At 46.6% G+C, this 24608-nt stretch overlaps 1 protein-coding gene across 7 annotated transcripts in view; it reads right to left on the reverse strand.

Moving 5' to 3' along the window:
* The window catches only part of TLN2 (talin 2), a 463505-nt gene that overhangs the window by 87682 nt on the left and 351215 nt on the right, over positions 1 to 24608 (reverse strand). For all 7 annotated transcript variants that reach the window (XM_067029739.1, XM_059058563.2, XM_067029737.1 and 4 more), the window contains 9 exons: positions 22407 to 22615; positions 21391 to 21510; positions 19925 to 20122; positions 18746 to 18885; positions 11139 to 11232; positions 8669 to 8758; positions 6436 to 6558; positions 4958 to 5101; positions 3263 to 3424 (listed from right to left, as the gene is read on the reverse strand). In XM_067029739.1, coding sequence (XP_066885840.1) covers positions 3263 to 3424; positions 4958 to 5101; positions 6436 to 6558; positions 8669 to 8758; positions 11139 to 11232; positions 18746 to 18885; positions 19925 to 20122; positions 21391 to 21510; positions 22407 to 22615 — 1280 coding nt within the window. The remainder of the gene's footprint in view (positions 1 to 3262; positions 3425 to 4957; positions 5102 to 6435; positions 6559 to 8668; positions 8759 to 11138; positions 11233 to 18745; positions 18886 to 19924; positions 20123 to 21390; positions 21511 to 22406; positions 22616 to 24608) is intronic.

A 24608-nucleotide genomic window follows, 5' to 3' on the forward strand; every position in this document is an offset into this window, starting at 1 on the left:
AAACCCTGAGCTTCAACTCCACTGCGAGAGGCAAGGCCGCGCTCCAACTTCTCAGAGAAACAAAAGCTGTGTTGTTGCACAATTTCGACTTGGCACCTAAACCTGAGTGACTGCACATTTAAAATAACATTCGATTCCACGCATCTGATTTGAGGCTAGGTAAAGAGCTGACGGGAGAGAGAGAAGCAGGCATTGGTACACGGGGGGACCATCCGAAAGACGGCACCTGTGGTTAGGGCTCCGTGTGTTTCTAAGTTGGCCGGCATTGAGAGCAGCACCTGGCAGGAAGGAGGGTGCACGTATTTATTCTTGCTGAGCCACGCTTTGGGATTGCAAAGAATGCCATCAGCAGAGATTTACGATCCCTGGAGGCAGGCATTCTAATGGGTTCTGATGACCCACTGTGGGGTAATCTGCTCCCTGCTCGCCAGTGCTGCTCCGGGGAGGGGTTCCCCTCCTTGCTTGCACTGTGACTGGAAAGGTGGGGCAGCTGGGATTTAGGCTTGGGCACATCCTTGTGATTTAAAGGGAAAAAAAAAAAAAAAGGACTAAGAAGCATAAAACTTAGAGCAAAATTCAGCCTCGATGGTGGCTGTTTCAAGCATTTAGGGAATAAAACATTCATTTGTTTTGCTCTTTGACAGGATTCTTAACCATTCCTTAACTCAGGAAGTCTATTCGATATGTAGTACAGTGTGCTACAGTGAAATGACCTTCACCATTTTCCCATTTAGTTAATGCAAAACAAAGTTCATGGTCCCCGGCAAAGCCTGCCACCTGATGGGAATGGAAAACAACAGGCGCATTTCAGCAAGCTGTGGGGCAAGAGGGTCATTTCTGCTCCTTGTGCACTGCTATCGATTCCCAGGGTGCTCGCGGGGAAGGGGGCTTCATCTTCTCCATGTCACAACAGCCTGCATCCCCCCTCCGGCGTTTCTGCACAGGCCTATCTTTAAGGCCATCGCAAGAGCTCATTTGCTGCAGGCAGTTACAAAGAGGGGTTGCCACTGTGAGGAGAATCTGAAAAGAAAATGAGATCTTAACGGAGACAGGTCAGGATTTAAAACCGAGGAGAAGGCAGAAAAGAAAGGTATCCCAGAATTTGTATAGAATAGCTCCTTGCCTTTGTCTCCCCCTTGGTCCATCGAAATCTAGTCTGGTTTTTTTTTTTTTTTTTTTTTTTTTTTTTTGGTATGCGGGCCTCTCACTGTTGTGGCCTCTCCCGTTGCGGAGCACAGGCTCCGGACGCGCAGGCCTAGCGGCCATGGCTCACGGGCTTAGTTGCTCCGCGGCATGTGGGATCTTCCCGGACCAGGGCACGAACCCGTGTCTCCTGCATCGGCAGGTGGATTCTCAACCACTGCGCCACCAGGGAAGCCCTAGTCTGTTTTTTGATGATCGGAAAATAGCCAAGTTTAACTGAAATAAGTTAGTTACACAGCAACTGACAATGATGTCATTATGTCTCAATTCAATTGCTGTCTTTCCAGCCCTGCCTGCCTCCCACCCCCACCCCAGTCTGGCACACAAGCACTGTAAACACAACCAGGTTATTTTCCCAGGCTGGTGAGATGGCTTAGTGTCTCCTTGCTAACGATGTACACTGCATGCCATGGGCGAGAGCAGGCTTGAGTGGAAAGAGCAGGGGATCTGGGTCTGAATTCCGGTCCACCACTTCGTGGCTGAATCACCCCAAGAAAGTGACTTAACCTCCTTGTGCATCACTGTGCTGACCGTAGAAACGAGGATGGCAAGCACAGGGTGGCTGGTTGTGTGGATTGAATGAGTGACATATACAAAACACGGAACAGGCTTTGGGTAAACTAAATATCAGAAAACATAAGCTTTATTCATTTCTAATACCATGAACCAGGATAGTAATTAAAGGGAGCTGCCAGCAGGATCCTGGGGGCACCTGGGCACTGGCTTTATTTATTCATCTTCAATCTATCTTATTAATGTCTTCAAATAAGCGGGTTTTAAGTTTGTTTTTTTTTTTTAAAAAAGACTCTGTTTAAGCAGCTAAGTAACTGCTGACGGGGATAACTGCCCCGTGGCTCTTGCCTGCCCACTTCCAACTGCTGCTGGCCTGCACAATCTCTCCTTGGCTTCTTCTCGGCTCAGCCTGTTGACTAATTTCTCCACCAGATTAAATTGGCTTTGTGTAGTGCAAGGGAAACGAGGTGTGTAGTAACATATTCTCTGGAGACAACAGGGGGAAAAGCCCCATCCCTCCAGGACTTGCCCGGCAACAAAGCAGATAATCCCACCTCCACGGGTGTGAAAATCCTTCAGTAAAGTATGAACCCTCCAATGGCCTTCCCTCCTGCATTTCCTGGTTTGCAAAGAACTGGTAGCTTGCCTTCCATGACAATCTCCTTTGGAGGTTCTTTGCCAGGGGTCTGCTGTCCAGGCTGTGACTTGTCTATCCACCAGGTCAGCTGCTTGGTGTCTGCTGGGTGTCCCACACTCGGAAGACCGGGTCTGCGGTCTGATCACCCAGCTACAAATACTATAGTCCAGCTATTGCGATTCCCTCCTCACAGGGTACCCTTGCCCTGCTTCCCCTCAACCTGTCCATGGCCACGAACACAAAGACGAGCTTGTTATCAACATGGAATGCTCTATTTTAAGAAGCTCACACTCCACTGAAAACATTTAAACAACTATAAACAGAATAGATATCACAGGACAGAATAAACTGACTTTTAAAAAAGATTTTCCCAACAATTTCCCATTCCATGCTCCCTTCCACCTTCTCTCTTGGTCCAGAGATATTTAACAACCATGGCAGGGCCCTCTACCAGCCCCTCAAAACCACCCTCCCAGGGAGGAGATGTGGGAGCACGTGTGTATGTATAACTGATTTAGTTTGTTGTAGAGGGAAAACTAACACACTATTGTAAAACAATTAAAAAAATAAATAAATAAAATAAAATTTAAAAAAAAAAAAAAAAAAAAGAACAAAAAAAAAAAAAAAAAAAAAAAAAAAAAAAAAAAACCACCCTCCCCCACTAAGCACATAGTTTACCCCTCCCCACACACTATGCAGAAGGTTAGTAGAGACCAAGGCTGTTGGTTTTTCCTGATAAATATCTCCATCACTAATGAACCGCTCCTCAATGACTTAAATCATGAGACTGAATTAGAAGTTGAACTCCACTAGAAGCAAGTATTAGGGAGCAGAGCTTCAATCCCCTACCTCCTTCCCCTCTGCAACAGGTGTCACGGGGATTCCTAAGGCCTCAGCTCAGCAACCTACCTTGATGGTCTTCACCAGGTTGGCAGTGCTGTTGGCGACTTCCTTGGCTGACTGGACAAAGTGCCTCTTGGCCACAGGGTTGCCCGTCTTGGATGAGGCAATGCGGCAGGCGTTGCACAAGGCTGAGGTGTGCTTGGCGACAATCGTGGCGGCTGACAGAACCTATAAAGCACGGACTGGGTTGGGGGCACCCCATGCTTCAGTGAAGAGGAGTCCAGTTCACTGGAGTCCACCCTGGTCCTGAGCCCTGGATTCCCCTTCAACTCACATGTCTAGGGCTCGTGGAAATAAAACCCAGGTCTCTAGCTCTGCCGCCCCTGAAGTCACTCCAAGAAAGGGGAGGGCGAGAATTATTAAGGCAGAGACTAAACAAAGAAAAGGAAAGGCAGGGCTGATGTGGGAGTGGGCTGGGCTCCAGGCAGCCTCAGAGGAGATGTTGTCAGCTATCCTTTGCGACCCCCAGCCAGAAGGGACACGGCCCAGGGTCTAGGCCAGCGCTGCCCAACAGAAATACAGTGCGAGCCACATATCTAATTTTAAAATTTCTAGTAGCCACATTAAAATAAGTACAGAAACAAGGGAAATTATTGTAAATAATATATTTTATTGAGCTTGATATATCCAAAACATTTCATTTCACCATGTAATCAATTTAAGAATATTAAGCTTTTACAATCCTTTATCCTACTAAGTCTTTGAAATTGGTCAGTATTTTACACTTACAGCCCATCACAGTTTGGACCAGTTACATTTCAAGTGTTTAACAGTCACATGCAGCTGTATGTCACCCCCAGGTGGGCTATAGGCACCTTATTAAGGGGTGTGGCTCAGGGATCTCCCAGCCCCAGCTGAGTTTCTGAATCTGCCTGATCCAATTTGCTGAGGCTGGTAACACCCCTTTGGCCTAAACTGGACAGGTAAGGGATCTCAAGTGCACTGACACCTGCCTTAGGTCCGGGTGGTCCCCCGGGTATCCTTTACTTGGGTCCTTCTCCTGCCTCAAGAACGCTGGTCCCAGGGTCAGCAGTGGCTGTGCCCATCACAGCCTGCCACTGCTAGCCCATACAGGCCATTCTTGTTCTTTTTAGCACATACTGCTGGAATTATTGAACCCGATCCATGTCACTTGGGTATTAGCAGTACCAAGGAACGTCACACATACTGTCTAGTTCTCAAATGTCTCTGTGGCTCCTTTGGTGCTATGGATTCTGACCCAGCTTTGGGGTCTGGGTCAGCATCACCATCTCTGGGAAGTGACCCCTGAGAGACCCTCAGAGAATTCATCACACCTTCCTCTGTGCCTGCCTTGCCTTGTCATCATACCCCGATCACTCCATCTTCCAAACTTTAACCCACAGTAAGAGTTAAGGGGGTAGGGGATCGGGTCTCACTCACGGGGACCCTTAGTGCCAAGCTCAGAACAAGCCCTCAACGTTATGTCCCCTGAACTGAATGGAACTGTGAGCCTCCTGGTGAATCTCGCTGTGATTACGCCACCGTGACTGCCTTCCAGCACTCCATTCCAAAGCACCTACCTGCTCCACCTTCACCACATTTTGCAACATCCCCCTAAGTCATGATCTGGCTGGCTTTGCAAGTTCTGAAAGAATGGTAATCTTTATTCTCGCAGTCTCCCACCATCCAACTCCAAGAGCTCAAGGACGTGCAGATCTCACATCCTTGCCCCAAAGTTACCTGTGACGGGCTGCTGCCGGGGTCCACCAGGTTCTGGCATGCCATCTGGATAGCCTGGTTTGCCCTGGCAAACTGGATGGGGTCCACAAGGCCCTGATGGCCTGCCTGGCTGTTCGGATCAGAGATGCCAACAAGGTATGCAGCCTGGAAGGGAGGAGATACACCACAGCTCAGGCTCGCTGTACTCCTAGATACGCCTGTGGGGGAGTGCGGTCCCATAGTATACATACAACAGTCATTCTCAGGTGCTCCCAGTGCAAGGTGGTCAGAGTGATCTCATCAATAAGAGTTTAGGCATGGACAAGCTGACACTCGCTTGGGCCAGGGACACGCCAGCAGAAGTTTGCTACAGGCTTTTGGGAACAGTCTCCTTGTTCTTAAGAAAGCCTCAAGAAGCTCTTCCATGGGGCATGACCAAGGATGGATGCAGCCCTGAGTGTTCTGGCAGCCACCTTATGACCACGAGGGGGACCAGCCTCAGCATGGAGCTCACTCTTTGGCTGGCAGATGTCAGAGGGGAAAAATAGTGGGTGTAGACTGATGGTGTGGAGCTACTGGGTAGGCCAACCCTGGAGCCTGCCCTACATGAGGATTTCTCATCTCATAGCCTAATGTATCCTTATTGTTTAGGCCAGTATTTGAAGCAGTAAGTAAGAATGAATAAAATGGTTCAGGGGAAAAAAAGGCAATATTTGGTCTCCAAGAGGACAAGAGGCTACAAGAGAAGGTCTTCTCTTCAAACCCTTTGGAGGTGTTAGCCAAATAACAGGGAGAAAATGAATCTGTGAGGGAAAATTCTAACCTTAACTCATTTCCCCTAAGATATGAGGGGGCAAATAAGGGAAGGTGATTTTACCCCCTGAGCTAGGGATGTTTTTCTTTGGTTCAATAAAAATTTTCTAGGCTCAAGGCAATTGTCAAATGATAAATCCTTCAAGGTAAATGCTGACATTCTTGGAAGTTCAGTTATATGAGCCCAGCAATTACTGGAAATGCACAGCACAGTTGAAGACGAGCCAGGAACATGCCTGATCATGACTGTGTGATGGCATCCGATTTTTTCTCCTTCTGATTCTAAAAAGAGCATGACTAAGACTTTTGCAACTCTAAAGCCTCAGAGGGAATTTGAATTGTGTCATACCTATTTTTCCCCCCAAACAACTTATCTGTAACAATGACCTTAAAAAAAAAAAAAAAAAAAAAAAAAAAAAAAAAAAAAAAAAAAAAGACCGGCCTCTGAACCCTTAGGCTGGGTCTGCAGGGTTCAGTGTTCTCTCCAGGCTGCTCTGCTTCAGGGGTAACGGGCTGATGTTTTGCCTAAATGCTCAGCCAGCAAGAGCCACCACCTTCTCCATGGTTTCCGTGGTGATGGGTGGAGATGGAGCTGAAGCTGAAGCCCCCGCATGCCTCCCACAGGGACCTGGCACAGGACAGGGCTGGAAGGCCTGCATCGTGGGGCATGAGGACCCATGCCTTACCTGGGCTGCAGCCTCCGTCAGCCCACAGAGAGCCTTGGACGCAATCCCTACACATTCCCCAAAAGCAGGGAGGTCCCCGGTCTTGGCATTCTGTGAAATCCCTGCCATTGACTCGCCCAGAACCTGCAAAACAAACCGCCAGCGATATTCTGACCAGCATTCCGTCAGACAATGGGGTAAAGGGGCTACCCTTCCAACTTGAATGTTCAAGGCCACTTAATTTACAATATTTGCCATTATATTACTTTATTTGCAATAAGAAGAGATTCAAGATAATGATATCATTTCTGTTCCACAAAGAGAAATAAATAATGAAAGTCTGAAGCTTTCAGCCAAAAGTTATCTATATCTCAAGGAGGTACAGTTACTATACACAGATCAATAAACTAAAATCTATACAGGGCACCCCATGGGTGAATGGTCTAAACTGAGAGCTGTTACTTCCCAGAATATAAAATCAGACATATCTACTGAGCTGTAGGTGAAGACCATACCCAGAAAGCAGAAGACACACTCTTCCCAATATTATTCACTTATTAATTGATAGTCTTTAATTAATTAATTAATTTTGGGAGGCTGCATTGGGTCTTCATTGCTGTGCGCAGGCTTTCTCTAGTTGCAACAAGCGGGGGCTACTCTTTGTTGCAGCATGCATGCTTCTCATTGCAGTGGCTTCTCTTGTTGCGGAGCACAGGCTCTAGGCGCTCAGGCTTCAGTAGCTGTGGCACGTGGCGTCAGTAGTTGTGGTGCACAGGCTTAGTTGCTCCCGTGGCATGTGGGATCTTCCCGGACCAGGGCTCAAACCCGTGTCCCCTGCACTGGAAGGCGGATTCTTAAACACTGAGCCACCAGGGAAGCCCCTATCAGAGGTCTTTAAAATAACAGCTAAAAAGGGCTTTTATGGCGGCACAGTCATTGAGAATCTGCCTGCCAATGCAGGAGACATGGGTTCGAGCCCTGGTCTGGGAAGATCCCACATGCCACGGGAGCAACTAAGCCTGTGCACCACAACTACGGAGCCTGCGCGTCTGGAGCCTGTGCTCCGCAACAAGAGAGGCCGCGACACTGAGTGGCCCCCCCTCACCGCAACTAGAGAAAGCCCTCACACAGAAATGAAGACCCAACACAGCCAAAAATAAATAAATAAATAAAATTTTAAAACATTAAAAAAAAAAAACAGCTAAAAGGGATTTCAGTACTCAGAATCTAACCCAGAGAGGTCAAGCAACATGTACAAGGTCAGACAGAGGTCACACAGGCAGAGGCAAGGCACCTGCCCCATATCTGGTGGTGTGTCTTCATGGGGCTCCTCATGCCCCAGGAAGGCAGGTCCTACTTTCCAGGGTCACAGATCTTAGAACTGAAGGATGTTCAACAGAACTCTTTAGGGAGACTATCACATCCAAGTCTAGAACCCAACACAGAGCTCTTTGTCAAGAAGCCATCTTGGATAGGGAAAGAAAGAAATTCCGTTCATCTCACTTTCATTTCATTTTATCCTGATTTTGAGGCATTCTCAAAAACACTGGTGCAATTACCATAGATCAGTGTTTCTTGACCTTTAAAAATATTATTATTGCTCTGATAAGAAGTCTTTTTAGACCACCCCCCTCCAACTGCCACCCACATTAAATTAAATACTACGAAATAAGATCTTGTTGAGCAGGGTTAAGATTTGGAGAAGGGAGGACACAAACCTTTGTATAATCTTAGATACTTTCACCACCCGCACCCCTCCAAAACCCCCCACAATTTTTCACTCCCCTTGAGAATGCAAGGCATGGATAGATGGTGAAAAGAACACACAGGAGGGTCTCATATAAGCCAAGGTCATTGAAGGGCTTTCCCCACCAGGGCAGTCCCAGCTGAAGGAAATACATGCTCTGATTCACAGTAAGACCCATCCCTCATAGGGTATGAGCAGTGGTTCTCATAAGAGTGGCCCCTGGACCACATGGCAGGACCTGGGAACTTGTCAGAAATGTACATCTCCCCCACCTTGGGACCTACTGAATCAGAAACTCAGGGGTGTGACCTAGCAAGGTGTGTTCAACAAGACCCCCAGGTGATTCTGATGCACAGCCGGGTCTGAGAAGCACCTGGGCAAAGGGCGCCATAACAAGGCTTTAGGACACAGGCAGCCATGCAGAGGGGCCACGGGCCGGTGCACACAAAGCATGTCTTGATTCTTCCTCACAATGAGGAGGGATGTTAACAGCACAGCCAGGCTTACCTTGGAGTTTTCCATTACACTCTCGATGCAGTCAAAGTAAGAGAGGTCACTAACAGGTTCATTGGGATTGTCCAACATCCCCTTGACAGTCTACAGAAGGAGAACACAACTTAACAGCAAGCCTTATAGAACAAGGGAAACTCAACATAAAATACCAACTATCAAAGTCCCCTCCATACACAGGATTCGGGTCATTATCCAGATTCTTGAGAGGCATTTAGAGCACAGTGTCTATGACTTTAGATTTCCTGCGGGCAACACCACACTGATTGGGGTGGGTGTGTCTTGGTTAGCTTTGACAGAGAGGAGAATCTCTTGTTTTCAAATGTGAAGGAGAAGCATGGTATCCACAGAACGGGGATATTTTTTTCTTAAAGAATCTGAAAGTTAGTGGGAGGCAATGTATATTCATGGTCAATGAGTATAATTTCTCTGCTGGATAACTCCAAGGAGTTTAAATATCAAGGACAGGTTCATTCATTTCTTCTTGATTAGTAGGGACCTCAGTTTTCAATTCTGGGACCTTTCAATGGGTAGGCACGAAAGAAGGTAACCCCCCCAAAACCACCCACTGGAATGGTTCATTTGTTTTTAATTTTAAAAGTATAGAAAATGTTGAATCTTGTTTAGGTCTCCATCAAGGAACAGGGTGTGGGGCTTGCTTCTTCTGCCTTTGTCTCCAGTCTGCTGAAAACCATTGCTAGCTTTCATGTTGCAATAACCTTTGATCATCGTTTATGAGGGACTTTTCCAGGGGAGGAAAGTCAGGGGACATAGCCATCCATCTTCCTCCCCATTGAGTGAGAAGATACAGTGGCACCTAGCAGACTTTGGGGCAGAGCCAACAAAAAGACAAGGCCATGTGAGTTACTAAGGGTTGGGGGGAAGTAATGGTGAAACTGCTGAATTAATCAGCAAAGATCTGAGGGAAAGAGGGCTGCATAAAGAAGGTGTTCATTTCATTGAAGAAACTCCTCTCACTCCTTGGATAATCAAAATTGCCTTAGTAATGGCAACACTGAAATAGCCATAATTTTGGCAACCAAGGATACCATTAAGGCACAGAGTATGTGCATCTGGGCCAACAGACCTCATTTAGATCAACAGTCCACGTATCATTTATATTTGCAAATGTGAACAGACCAGGATAGGGCAGTAACTCACCCAAGGTAGGAAACATTCTCCACTGTTTTCAGAATGCTTCAGTCCCCTGCCTATTCTCACTTTCAGTTGTGCAAATGGCCTCTTGCCATCGACGGACTGGGCCTCAATCAGACCCTTCAGAAGCTGCAATCAGTCCCCCACCCCTAACATCTCTGGCATGGTGGGTATCCCCGTTCAGAAAACTAAAGGTACACTCGGTACAACCAACCCATATCTACTGAGATAACCATTTGCCTGTTTCAACATAAACTGAATTGGTTAGGACTGATTTACAGAGAAGTAGGCACATTGATTTTATTTTTGCCCACGTATACTCTGTGGGCATAAATGAATTTTCCATTAAAAATAAACCCTAGGGCTTCCCTGGTGGCGCAGTGGTTGAGAGTCCACCTGCCGATGCAGGGGACACAGGTTCGTGCCCCGGTCCGGGAGGATCCCACATGCCGCGAAGCGGCTGGGCCCGTGAGCCACGGCCACTGAGCCTGCGCGTCAGGAGCCTGTGCTCCGCAGCGGGAGAGGCCACAAGAGTGAGAGGCCCACGTGCCGCAAAAACAAACAAACAAACAAACCCTAAGTATGAATATAAGTTGATGAGCCCTACACTGTGTCTGGGCCACTAGGAGCCCCACGGCCACCTTGACTGTATAGTTATAAGTGTTACTCCTGGGTTTTCTCTAATGCGCTCCCTACATGTTACAAAATACAATGTATAGGAAAATCATTTTTACTCATAAAGCACATCTATTCCAGCTTCTCCCAAACACCTCAGAATAATCCCTCCCAAACTTTTTAGGTAGAAATTGCTTATCTTCAGCCTACACTCAATACCATAGACCTCTTCCTGTTTGAAATAAAGAATCCTTTAGGGCTTCCCTGGTGGCGCAGTGGTTGAGAGTCCGCCTGCCAATGCAGGGGACACAGGTTCATGCCCCGGTATGGGAAGATCCCACATGCCGCGGAGCCGCTGGGCCCGTGAGCCATGGACACTGAGCCTGCGCGTCTGGAGCCTGTGCTCTGCAATGGGAGAAGCCACAACTGTGAGAGGCCCGCGTACGGGGAAAAAAAAAAAAAAAAAAAAATCCTTTAACAAAGCAACTCTTAGTGGAAACGGGGAAGCAGGGATGATAACCCCACCAAATCTAATTTTTCTTTTCTTTAATTCCTTCCCACTTGGATTGGAACTTTGGCTCCAATAGTTTCCCAGGAAAGATAAAAGGTAAGAATAGAGGAGAAGAACCTGACCCCGGAGGGAAAGGACAGACACACAGATACTCTGAAATCCTCAGCAGCCTTTCCAGGGCCTCACCTCGAGCTCCCGCAGGGCGTTATCACATTCCTTCTGGCCAGGAGCTTGCTGGGTGCACAGAGTGATGAGCTGATTGATGCTCTCCGTCACAGCTCTGCGACAAATACGGAAAGCGTGTTTTTTGTTTTGTTTTGTAAAGATCAACAGTAATTTCCTCAACAATGTTTTGTAGGTTCGCTAGGAATACAAGTAATTCACTATAAGGCTGTGGTCCCTGTGACAGATCTTCCACAAGGTTCTAAACCAGCACTCCCCGACCTTTTTGGCACCAGGGGCCGGTTTCGTGGAAGACAATTTTTCCACCGGGGGCGGGGGGGCAGGGGGGATGGTTCGACGGTAATGAGAGCGATAGGGGGGATGGGTCAGGCGGTAATGCGAGCGATGTGGAGTGGCTGTAAATACAGATGAAGCTTCCCTTGCTCGCCAGCCGCTCACCTCCTGCTGTGCAGCCCGGTTCCTTACCGGTCCTAGGCCTGGGGGTTGCGCCCCCTGCTCTAAACAACCAAAAATCAACCACAGCCAGGGAAGAGAGAATGAGAATCCCTACCCTGCTTCTCATTTTTCATTGATTTACCCTTAAAAGTATCAATACTAATAGTTCTCTTAAAAAGTGTGGCTATCTTTAATATATTCACAAGAAGGAATTCACAACGAAGTTGCAAATGGCAAACAGCTCATAGTAACACTGTTTTCAGAATCCTTCACTAGCAGCCCATAGGAATGGGATGATCTGAGCTAGGCTATTTTGGACAGCCTTTGTATAGTTTGGACTACTTTGTATATTTTAAAAGTCACACTGTAAACTGTGCCTTATGATTTTAAAACCTCTTCTTACCATTCATTTCTACATGATTGACCAGTTCCTAGAAGCTATACCAAAGTTATTCTTTAAAGGAGCTATTTTCTTTGTTAACATTAATAGAAATCAGAGATTCTTAGATGATTTTACATGTGTTTCCATTCTTCTTAGAACTTAAAACACAGCCCAGATGTTTTTCTACATTGGCTAGGGTTCCACCGCTCCTGGACAGCCTCTGTTTAGGTTGCCATGGATAATTTATAAAGGCACGGTCCATTTTGAGTTAATTTCTTTAATAAGGTGTGAAATATGGATCCAGATTTTTTTTCATGGGGGGGATATATGGAAGTCTAATTATTCCAGTACCATTTAAAATGCCATCGTTTCTGCACTGAATTGCTTTTTTAACTTTGTTGACAATCAGTTGGCCATATTTGTGTGGGTCTACTTCTGGACTCTATTCTATTCCATGACCTGTGTGTCTAACCCTTTACCAACACCACACTGTTTTGATTACTGTACCTTTACACTAAGTCTTAAAATTGAATACCCTTGTTTTTATAAATGAAAAAAACAGACACACACACACACACACACACACACACACACACACACACACACACACACACGAGATAATTCCCTAAGGAGATGCTACAAATAAGAAGCAGAAATAAGACTTAAACCCATGTCTATCAGACACCAAGGCCAGATTCAAAACCATTTTTCTGCAGGGTCATAACTGGTCCATAGTTTTGGCAGGACCCTGAATTCTATTCATAGTCAGTAACCACTGCAGCTAACAGGCAACTTAAAATAAGACAGACAAAATCAAAATAGGACACACATTGCTGCTAATCATTAACACTGTCTAATATAAAGATGCCTCATTTTATTAGTTAAATTGGCTTTGCAGCTTCCCACAGAATATCAAATTAGGTGGAAAAAGATGTTGCCAATGTACAAAGGCAATCAGCCTAATTATTTGATGAGGAGCTACTGCTTTGAATTTTAAATTTAGCTAGAGTGATGGGAAGAAGAAAAACATTCCTCAGCTCAAGAAAGAATCCCCAAATAGTTTGTGTAAGATTAACCCTAGTGACTCATTTATTTGCTTAACTAAGTAAGGTGTCATGGGGAAGCACTGTGCCTTCCGGGTACAAAGCAAAACAAGAACAACTGAGATAGCAGGACAGTCTCTAGTTGGGACCACCTTTGGAAGGTGCAGTTCATGATGTATTCACTGGAAGGGTCCCCCAGAGAGTCCAACACCGTGTTCTGCAATGGCAGCCTTCAAGACATACTTCGGAGTGGACAGCCTGGATGTGTCAACATAACAAAGGGTACAGCCCTCAACTGTGGTGACACGATCATTTGGGGAATATTTCCACATAGCACACAAGTTTCCATTTGGCTTATTTCTTTCAACGTTTCCTGTTTATCTACATTTTTAGAAAGCTAGTCTTTATATAAAGATTTTTCCATTAGAAACTAAGTGTTTATGGGAATTCCCTGGCAGTCCAGTGGTTAGGACTCTGCATTTCCACTACCATGGGCCCGGGTTCAATCCCTGGTTGGGGACCTAAGATCCTGCAAGCCATGCGGTGTGGCCCCCTCCAAAAGCAAAAACAAACCAACAAAACCCCCAAAACTAAGTTTACAATTGGTAAATCCAGAGAATATATAGCTATTCACTGTCCTTTCAACTATTTTTAGAAGCGAAAAATGTTCAAATAAAAACTTGGGGTAAAAAACAACAACAAACAAGCAAACTAAGAGTTTGTTTTTTTGTTGTTTTTTGTTTTGTTAAGGATAATCCTTAACAATGCCAGCATAGCACTGCATGTTTGAATGAATCACTTGGGTAATACTGATCCATGACTAAAAAGCATTATTTAGGTATCACTTATCCCCATAACTCATTTTAGAATCTGGATTGCATAGCTAAATAAACTTAGTGGCACAGAGGCAAATGGTTATATACATTTGACAATGGGAAACAGTATTTTCATGTTTCAAACTACGGTACTTATTTATAAGAGCAAAGGATTAAAGACAACCCAAATATGCAATGATAAAGGACGGATTAAATGTATAGTCTACAACAGAATTCTTGGCACCCATTAAAAGTCATGATATCATATTCCTTATATAGAAAACTGTATATAAAACGTAAAAACCACATAAGCCCATACCTGTAAGAATATACATATGCATAGAAAAATGACAATGACGTATCACAATGTTAACAGTGATTTTATAATATTATTTTAAAGCAGATACCAGTACATCTACTAAAGCATTATGAATTAACCTACTTATACTGTTATAAAAATACAGTCAAAATTAGCTGCATCCTCCCTTTGCTCTATGTAAATCCAAGTAGGCTTGAACTGTAGTTGCTTTTATTTTCCCCACACTTTTTGGTAATGATCAAAGCTATACAAGTTTATTTTAAAAAATACAAAAAATTAAATAACCGTAATTTCACCATCTAGAGATAGTGTTTTCCTGTAATTCATTCTTTATCTAATAAGCATATTTAGCCACTCTCAGTTTTTAATAAATTGGGATCTACAACCTCAGATGTTAAAGGCTTTCTAACCTACAAATCATTTAGCATTCAGAGATACTAAGTTGATTCAGACAGGAGTTTGTGAGCTCTGGAAGGAAATTTTATATAGATATAGAATTGGGGCAGAGGTGAGAGAAGAAAATCAACCAGTTCATGCTTTTGATTATTTATTAAGCTCAAGTTGTCCAATAGCGAGCTTGGAGGGGAACAGAGCAACTTCAGATGATTCCCTTCCTCAAAGGAGGACGTGCTTAGAAAGGCAACTAAGAGCAAACTGAAATTCATCTGTCTGTATTCCCTGGGTCCTACCGTGCACAAGGCATGGGGAGTAAAAAAGTAATACAGTTTAAGTCTCTCTAGGAAAGCAAGCTGCTTGCAATCCAGTTGGAGAGGCAAGACAATGAACAGACAAGACACAAAGGTGGGCCTTCCCTGGTGGCTCACTGGTTGAGAGTCCGCCTGCTGATGCAGGGAACATCGGTTCATGCCCCGGTCCAGGAAGATCCCACATGCCGCGGAGAGGCTGGGCCCGTGAGCCTTGGCTGCTGAGCCTGTGCGTAACGGGAGAGGCCACAACAGTGAGAGGCCCGCGTACCACAAAAAAAAAAAGTAAAAAAGACACCAAGGTGAGCCAGAGGAAGCAGTGTTGGGGGCGTGACACCAGACAGGATCAGCCAGACACAGGCAGGACTTGCTGGGAGTGAAAGAAAGAAAATGAAAGCCCCGACGTGGGCATGGGTTCTTCCTATGAAGGAGGGCCCAACATGGACCAGAGCAATTGGAAAGTCAGGGCTCAGCGAGAGCCTGATTTGGATTACAGGAATGGAACATTCTAGAGGAGACCAAGAGGCAGCAGAAGGCCCAGTGTACATTTTTCTACTTTACAGCATGGAAGTGCTGCTGGCTGGGACATCCTTTTTCACCATCTCTGAAGACAGGAAGACTCCTGCCTGGCAGAAACTTCAAAGCAAAGGGTGGTCCGGGAAGAGGTGCCTCCTGCAAGGTCCTAGGGAGCCCTCAGCGGACTGGAAAGCAGCTGAACACCTGGTCTAGGATGGCTCTGATGCTGGCAGCTGGTGGGCATCAAGCCTTCAGCCCAGGAGTCCTTCTGGCCAGGGTGACTGTGGTGGGCTCAGCAGCTTGGAGAGGTGCTCAGTTAGGGCACTTCCTCCTTTTGCCACTGCCAAGTGGTTTCCCACTTCTTTAACTAAGTTCAGGGAGCATCAGTCCAGCCCCCAGGCAGGGAAAAGCCTGAGGAACGGTTGACAAAGGGTCTCCAGCTCCACCCAACTTGCCAGAAAAGAGCCAGAGCCAAGCAGTTACACAGAAAGAAGACAGACAAGCCAGGAGCTCAACAGAAAATGACTTCCTCCCCATGAACATCAGAAACCAAGGGACCAGCTTCCTCAGACATACCTGGGCTCAGATGCAGAATGATAAACACGGAAAAGCACACATACTCTACTCTGCTCTCCCAGAAGTAAACCATTTTCTCCTAAAGCAAGAAGAATCACGGCGACTAGAAAGAACAAAGAAAGGGTTCAAGTCTGCTGATGTAGGAGCAGGGTGGGGCTGAGTTGGTCCAGGCCTGGGTCCCTGCAGTAGCATCTCTGGGGCCTTTGGGGACATCCACATGAAGGACAGGCAGGCATGGCCATCTCAAGAAGAGGGAGGACAGGGCTTCCCTGGTGGCACAGTGGTTGAGAATGCGCCTGCGGATGCACGGGACACGGGTTCGTGCCCCGATCCGGGAAGATCCCACATGCCGCGGAGCGGCTGGGCCCGTGAGCCATGGCCGCTGAGCCTGCGCTCCACGACGGGAGAGGCCACAGCAGTGAGAGGCCCGCGTACCACCAAAAAAAAAAAAAAAAAAAAAGAAGAGGGAGGACAGCAGAACTGAAAATGAGGACGAGAGCAATCGGATCCCTGCTGCACCAGACTGTTGTGAGGCCCAGACAGAATGAGGGTGGCAGGCCCTGATTGTGCCCCCTGTCCTAACTCCACCAGGGCCGTCCCAGTCTTACAGTGTGTGCCCAGCACCCAGTGTTGGGCCGGGCCCTTATCAGGCATGTGGTAAAAATCTGTTTAATGAACAAATGAAGTAACAAGAGAATGAATGAAGGCACCCCAGGTGGGCAGAGCTTTACCCTCCAAGGGGAGCTGCCTGACTCACTTGACCTGGCTGGAGCTTCCGCTGGGAAATCACCCCAGGGAGCAGCAGAGCTTGCCAGCATGGGCCAAGAAGCCAAGGAGAATAGGCCAGCAACTTCCTGTAGCTGTTCCAGCCCAAGACTATCAGTTCACATGATAATTCTTGAGTGCTGACTTGGCTATGAAACCACCAGGTTGGGAATTCTGTCAACTGCTGAAAGCCAGGACAGACAGAGGCAAAGAAAGCTTTTTTTACCTCGCCTCCAGCTCCCTTCCTCAATGTCACCACCAGGGGGCATTCAGACACTCACAGAGCCAGGACACCAGCAGCATGTTTTCAGGTCCCGGATTCCCTTCTATACCGGGCTTTCAAAAGGCCAATTTATACTCTTCCCTCATTCCCACAATTAAAGAGAGTTGACAACAACACGCTCTAAGTTGGAAACTGTAATTTTGAAATGATGTGAAAAATTTAAGATAATGAAAAACATCTGAGTTCAGATACCTGGCAACATTAGTTTCCTTACCCAAAGGTTGTTTGTAGGAAAAAAGAGTGATTAAGAGGGTCTCAGATCAGAAACAGGTGCACAACAGAGAAGACATCACTGTCCCTCTTCATCCCCACCCACCATGACCCCAGGAGGGCATTCACCTAATGGAACAATCACAAACAAAGCATAAGATGGAGGTGGGAAGATGTGAGGATATTTTTCCCATCACCTAGTGGCTCTAGCTATCGTTTGAAGGTAAAGCATGTATCTGGGAATAAATGAAGAAACTCAAAGGTTTTGACGGCAACTGCTCTGAAATTACCTAACGCCCCCCCGCCATAAAAAAATAAAATAAAATAACACTACAAGCAAAGAGGAGACCAGAGACAGGTTTTAACCAGTGGTACCATGCTACCTTATATATCGAGAACTGAACAGAGCTCAAGGACAATGTAGTCTGTACACATCCCTATTTGACAAATGGGAAAATTTAGACAGGTTGAGTGACCTGACCAAGGTAACCTAGTTAGTCAAGCACTAAAGCTTGTACTAGAATTCAGGTTTCCTGATTCTAACAACTTAAAAAAAGCCAGAAGAGATAAAGACATTAAAAAAGAAATAAGCAAACAAAATCAAGTTTAAAAAAAGTTAAGTAGAATTCAAGCCATGAGTTTTAAAAATCAATAATCTGCACATTTTGAAAATGTTTCCAATGATGCTATGTGTCCTAATTGTCCTGCGTTTAATACCTCACTGCTGTTAGTTTTCCTACATATAAAGTGATATCAAGAAATGCTATGACAACAGGCCTACACTGCCACAGGAAAATAAAATACCCTACCCTCTCGGTTTAGGAATACGAATGTGGGATTGCCAATATAAAATTTTCCTGGGCTGTCGCTGCAGTTTCTCCAGCTACCAGCACTCCATCACCAGTTATTGAACTAAATGGCCAGAGTGGCCCTAGAGCAGAAATTGTCTTGTATGACCCACTTCCTCAGGTGAAAACAACAGGAAAGAAGAACACTGACCTTACCCCAAGTTCAGATTCATGTTTTAACATATTTCCCAAAACAATTTACTCCTCCCACCACCCCATTCATTCTGAGCTAGAGCCCTTCTGCACGTGACAAAGTGAACATGTTTAAATCTATCTAATTAACATTGGTGCCAGGCACATAGTAAGACTCAAGAAATGTTGAATGGCTAGTTGAGTGTCCGTTTTTTAATACTTTTCAGCATCTTCTGGTTTCTTTTTAATGAACTTATATTACTTCCATAATCTGAAAGATAGTAATACTACTTTCAAAAAAATCTAAGCCACTATGTTGATACCTCAGTGGGGGCCTTAAGACTAAGCAAGTCCTCCTGAAAAGGCTTTAAGAGGAGACAGAAGGCATCTTTAGTGGAGAAAGCGCATGCAAATGAGCCCGTTTAATAAGACACCAGCATCTCTGTCACTCTCGCCTCCAACTCCGACAACAGAAGGTCAGCACTGCATCTTCGCTCAGCAAAGCAGCAGGATGTCAGGTGGATCTTGCAAACACTGACGTTATTTAACCACACACGAACGCCCATTTTGTTCCACTCTTACCTTGCAGCTGCGGCCAGGAGATTTTTCGCATTGGGTGCTCCTGGGTCTACAGAGAGAGACTTGGCAGCTAACAGCAGCTTGCTGGATGCCATCGAGATGTTCTTGAGGTTCCCTATCACTTGGATCTGGTCTTCTTTCGTCTGGAAAGTCAAAAGGAGCCAGAGTAATTAAGGGCTGTCCATTTCTCCTAGGCAGCATTCAGAGCTAGGAGCAGCACCTTGAAACGGAAGCAGGTTATCTGTCTAGATTGCATTAAGTCCAATTAGTCTGCAGATGCCTAACTTGTCGAGACTCTGCCCAGTGTGTACCACTCCCCAAACAGATATCCAGACCAAGATGCACACAACAGGACAGAAATCCAGCCCAAGCGGGTCAGCCAAGAGCTGTGCTGTCTCACAAGTGTGGGCATTAATGGGGGCGGGAGGGAGAGAGCGAGCGAGAGAGCACACAGACAGGGCCACAACTCTAGCATCTTGCTCAACAAAGCTGGAGCTATCAAGGGGCGTGTCCATCTCAGCCTCCCACAAACTACCGTCACTGTCTGGACATTTAGAGCTGACTGCATCCTAGAAGCTCCCGACTCTGGAAAGGATACATTTCTCACCTGGCCTGCCATCCGAGAAACAACCCTTTGTAGATAACAGAGTAAAAAACACCCTGGGTACCACTTTTAGGGAGTTCACAGGAGCTTGCAAAAAAAACCAGCTCCATAAGCTGACACCGGACCAGTCACCCACCCTTGTTCTAAACAAGGGGTTTATCTATTCACCTGAAGGAGGTAAGTTTGAATCACTTGACACTCAGGATCAGACACAGCCTTTTCAAATGGACTCCCCGAACTTCAAATACATGAGTTTTTACAGTATTATACCACATTTGAAGTATAGGATGCAGAGCTGCCCTCCCTCCAAAAAGCATAAGTAAAATGATGAGTTCTGTCGGAGGATCGTGGGAAAAGTTATCTGTCATCTCCAGGAAGAACTTCACACATAAGGTAACAGTATCTTTGGGAATGCCATTCCTGTGAGCTCATGGAGCTCTCTGAGCAGCAAAGACAGTGTAAAGGTGTGGGCTGCTCACAGCTTCCCCGCTCCTATTTGCCACTTGGCCTCAGGGGCCGACGGTCCACCAGAGTCGAGAGGGGCAAGGGTCAACTCCACTCAACCACTCCAGCCTCACCTGAGCCTGGCCCGCCATCTCAATGCCGGCATCGAGGAATTCATCGAAATCGTCACTGAACTTCCCGGAGGCTGCGGCCAGCTCTCCGCTCTGGCCCCGAGTGGCATGGACCACCTCCCCTGCAGACTGGTTCAGATCGGCCGCTGCTTGGTTCAGTTCACTCTGGGCTTCCTGGAAAGGCTTTGTGCTCGGAGGTAACTATGGGAAGAGAAGGCACGTTTCAGGAGAAGTTCTACTTTGCATAGGAGAAACAAAGGTAGTATGTTGCAGAGGGAAGACAGACTCTCCTGGGATGCAGTTGTGAGTCATCTAGACTAAAAGGCTCTGTGTGGTCTGAGCCCTTGTTAAGGTTGACCTTCAAAATATATACATTCCTTGAATGCCTATTCAGTGCTAAACACAGTGGATCTAAAAATGGTGAGGACAGCTTTCCTCAGGCTTCTGGTCTCCTAAGTGGCAGGGCCAGGATTCACACCTGGGCAGTCTGACTCGGGATCCACTCTCTGAACCAGCACTCTATCTTGGGTTTCTCAGATGGAAACTCTCAAAGGTATAGCTTTCTGGAACTAAAAGGCAGATGCTATGAAACTTTAAATCCTATTCTTCTGAACTAATAGCCATCAATTTTATTCATCAGTTGGTCTTTGCTAACAATATATTGACTAGGTGTTCCACAGAAGTGCCACTAGCAGAATTGTAACTGTTTCTGAAAAGTTCCAGAGAGTTAAGCTAGATATTAGTCACACCACACCCATTGCTTGCATACCTGGTATATGCCAGGCACCAGGCAGAGAAGAACCAAAGATGAACAAGGCCAAGTACCCGCAAAGGGGGCTCACAAAACAGGGAAGGGAACAGGCCCCAAGGTGAAAATTCCCCAGACTGCTCACTCTCTCAGAGAGTTCTGGACACTTGCATCCCTTTATCGCCTGACTGTCACTGCCTGAGATGTCCTGATAAAAAGTTAGATGAGGGCTTCCCTGGTGGCGCAGTGGTTGAGAGTCCGCCTGCCGATGCAGGGGACACGGGTTCGTGCCCCGGTCTGGGAGGATCCCACATGCCGCGGAGCGGCTGGGCCCGTGAGCCATGGCCGCTGAGCCTGCGTGTCCAGAGCCTGTGCTCCGCAACGGGGGATGTCACAACAGTGAGAGGCCCGCGTACCACAAAAAAAAAAGAAAAAAATTAGATGATCATATACCCCCTCCCCCCTTTCCTTTCTTACCGGGATGACCCAAGAGCAAACAGCAACATGGGCTCAAAGAAGAAGTAAACTTTAGAAGCTCTACCTGGGAACTCAGCTGACCAGAGAGCCAAACAAGGAAAAGGCAAATCGGCAGGAAAAACAGGAGTCCTAAGGGAAAGGCTAGCTGCTCAGAGGTCCCCTAAAGGGGAGAAGACTCCACCCACACCTAAGGTGAGCCCAGTCCCCCAGGCGGGGTGCCCCTCCCCGAGCCCAAACCTCTCACCGAGTCCACGAGCAGCTTCTTGCTCGACTCCCCGATGCTCTTCAAGGCCACGTCCACATCTTTCTGCCCAGGGAGGCAATTCACGCAGTTATTCAAGGAGTGAGAGACGGCTTTGGCCACCTGAACACACAGAGGGAGAAAAGCCCCATCAGAAGGCAGGTTTCAGGGCAAGCATTTTTGCACGTGTGTTGGGAGTGAGCAGTGACAGTATGCAGAGCTAACAGAGATGGGGAACTGATAGGCCAGCATCTACCCGACACTGTTTACCATTCAATCTCCCCATCTAGGCCTATCACTGGGGTTAACATCCCGTCTTAGCACAGGGTCTGACACGGCGATACAGCACACCCTACCTGCTCCCAAGGCCAGGCCAAGTCCTGACTGTGGCTCAAATACAACTCTCGGACATTCTGTTAGGTTCTGAAACAAAGATACCCAACACCAAGAGGAAGAGAAATCGCTGCCTTCCAGAGAGCTCTGCAGAGGTCCTGAGGTGGAAGGAGGCCCTGAGTCCTTTGGATCACAGTTAGCCCGCCCTGGGATGGATTTATGCTCAGCGACCCTCTGGGGCCATCATCCCACACCTCGCCCTGCCCAAGGGCAGGCGGAACGCTCTGAGCGCTTCCAGACCAACTTGGAGTTGCCCACATGCTGCCTTTTAAGGATGTGTGAGGCTCCCTGTCTATGCTCTCTGGTTAAGAATCATCTGAAGAGGCACTAGAGAGAGTTTAAACCACCGAGTAGGTAAACCAAGCATATCTACCTCACCTCCCAGGCTAAGAAGAGGGATATACGTAAGCACACACACAGGCCCAAAGCAGACATGCTGTGTCCAGGTCCTTCACGTTCTAACGGCAGGTCTCAGCAAAGCCCCCCATACTTTCTGTTGACTGAATTAAGCACGTCTCACATTATGGGGGCTACCATGCAAGGCTTCCAAAACTGCTCACACCGGGCAACAGCCTATCAATGCGTCCACCTCAGTGATGACCTTGATTGCTAGTTCTGGGCCTTACCTGGGCTAGTCTCTGCTGACTCTCCGCATCTCCAGGTGCGATCAGGGCCTGCTTGGCTTCTTGGATGAGCATGGCCGAGCCCTCCATCACGTCCCGGGCAGAATCTAACATGGCATGCACAGCCGCAGGGTCACTCGTAGATGCAGCCACCCCCCGGGCAGCCTGGGCCAGCGTTTTCAGAGCTTGGGCCGTCTCTCGAGCAGCCACCCCTGGGGATTAAAAAAAAAAAAAAAAAAAAAAAAAGAGCCTGCCAGACTTTCCATTAGATTCCATACAAAAGCTATACTTTTACTTGGGAGTAAGCCTCTAGACTAGAGCCTTCGAGAAAGGAGAGAATCCTTGGACAGTGCCTGGCAAGGTGGGCTCCAAATTGCTTTTTATAAAATTTGAATTGATGTCCTTCTCAAAGAAGTAGCTCAAGCCATTGGCTCTGGGCTGCTCCAAGAGGGATGTTACAACAAATGCCACGCTAAAATCCATTTCCCTCTGGTTCCTGTCACTCCCACTACCCCATCTGTCCCTAGACCTAAAATACCAAGTGCATTGTATCAAACTCACAGACGAATCATTCAAATTCACTTTTCTTTCCAGTCATTTTTATTGGGGCATAACCTACATGCAACAAAGTGAACGAGTCTCCCTGGGCAGCTCACTGAATCTGTACCAATGTGTACACCCCAAGCATCTGCCATCCATATGGAGACGGACCATTTCCATCACCTGTGCCCTCTCCCAGTCAATATCCTCTCACACTGGAAGTAATCCCTATTCTAGCTTTTATCACCTTAGACTAGTTTTACCTGTTCTTAAACTACGTGTTGATGGAACCACACTGTATGTACTCTTTTGTGTCTGGTTTCTTTCTCTGACCATAATGCTGTGAGATTCACCCATGCTGTTACACATAGCAGTACATTGCTTTTTCTTGCTGTGTCGTATTCCATTATAGGAACACAGCAACATCTGCTTATCCATTCTTCTGTGGCTGGGCATTTGGGGATTGTTTCCTGTGTGGTCTATTATGAATAAAGCTACCGGAAAAGTTCTCATCCCTGTGTTTGGGTAGACATATGGAATTGATTCTCTTGGAGTTAAATCTAGGAGCTGAATTGCTGGGTCATAGAGTAAGTGTATATTTAGCTTTGGAGGACACTACCACACTTCTTAGAATGGTTTTGCCATTATACACTCCGCCAGCACTATATGAGAGTTACAGTTGCTCTACATCCTGGTTCAAACTTGCTAGTGTTAGATTTTTTATTTTATCCAGTTCTGGTGGGTGTATAGCATGTGGGAATCTTAGTTCCCCGACCAGGGATTAAAACCATGCACCCTGTAGTGGAAGCGTGGAGTCTTAACTGCTGGACCGCCAGGGAAGTCCCTCCCTGAGGTTTAATTCTTATATCCTTAGTGAGCAACGATGTTGAGTGCTTTTTCATACACTCAGTGGCTGTTTGGACATCCTCTTTTGTGAAGTACCTGCTCACCTTTAAATTCACTTCTAAAGATGATGGGATTCGGCGATAAACTGAATATAAATTAGTCCTTAAAAACTACAGCACCACCTCCCATAGAAAGAAGAGGCGCCTTCCTACATGGTACCTAGTGCTTGGCGCACCCAAGAAAAGGAAGGAGACTGGAAATGCCAAGGCACGTAACAAAAGGCTCCTAGAACCTGGCGAACCACAGAATAGCCAGCCTCAAAGCTCATCTCATCGAACCATTTCAAATGAGGCCCAGCGTTGAGAAGCATCTTGTCCACGGACACACCTTTAGATCTGAGGTTTCTTAACTTCGGGGTCAGACTCTTTACAGTGTTCCTTGGGATAGAGAACTACAAGGGATTCTTGTTAGAACATACAACATCCTCACGAAAAATTCACAGATGACTTGCTCTCTCACTACACTTTGAGGTGACTATATCTAAAGCCTTTGGCTGGATGGTGTCTAGGCACCCCTGAGCGTGGTCTTTACTGCCGCTGCTTCAGCAGAGTGGGCACAAACGCAGCAGGTGGTCCTCTCTTTACTAGGGAGGAGGCACCGAAATACAAGAAAGAACACAAAAGGCCCTGGGGATCCATAAAGCAACTTCCAAGCATTGCAGACTGGCTCATCTGTAAATAGTTAGGAAGTCACATAACTGGGACCTAACTCTACAATCTAATCAAGGCAAATTACAAAGCTGCCAATCTACCATTTATC

Source organism: Kogia breviceps, chromosome 3, assembly GCF_026419965.1.
Source record: "Kogia breviceps isolate mKogBre1 chromosome 3, mKogBre1 haplotype 1, whole genome shotgun sequence".
Lineage (NCBI taxonomy): Eukaryota > Metazoa > Chordata > Mammalia > Artiodactyla > Physeteridae > Kogia > Kogia breviceps.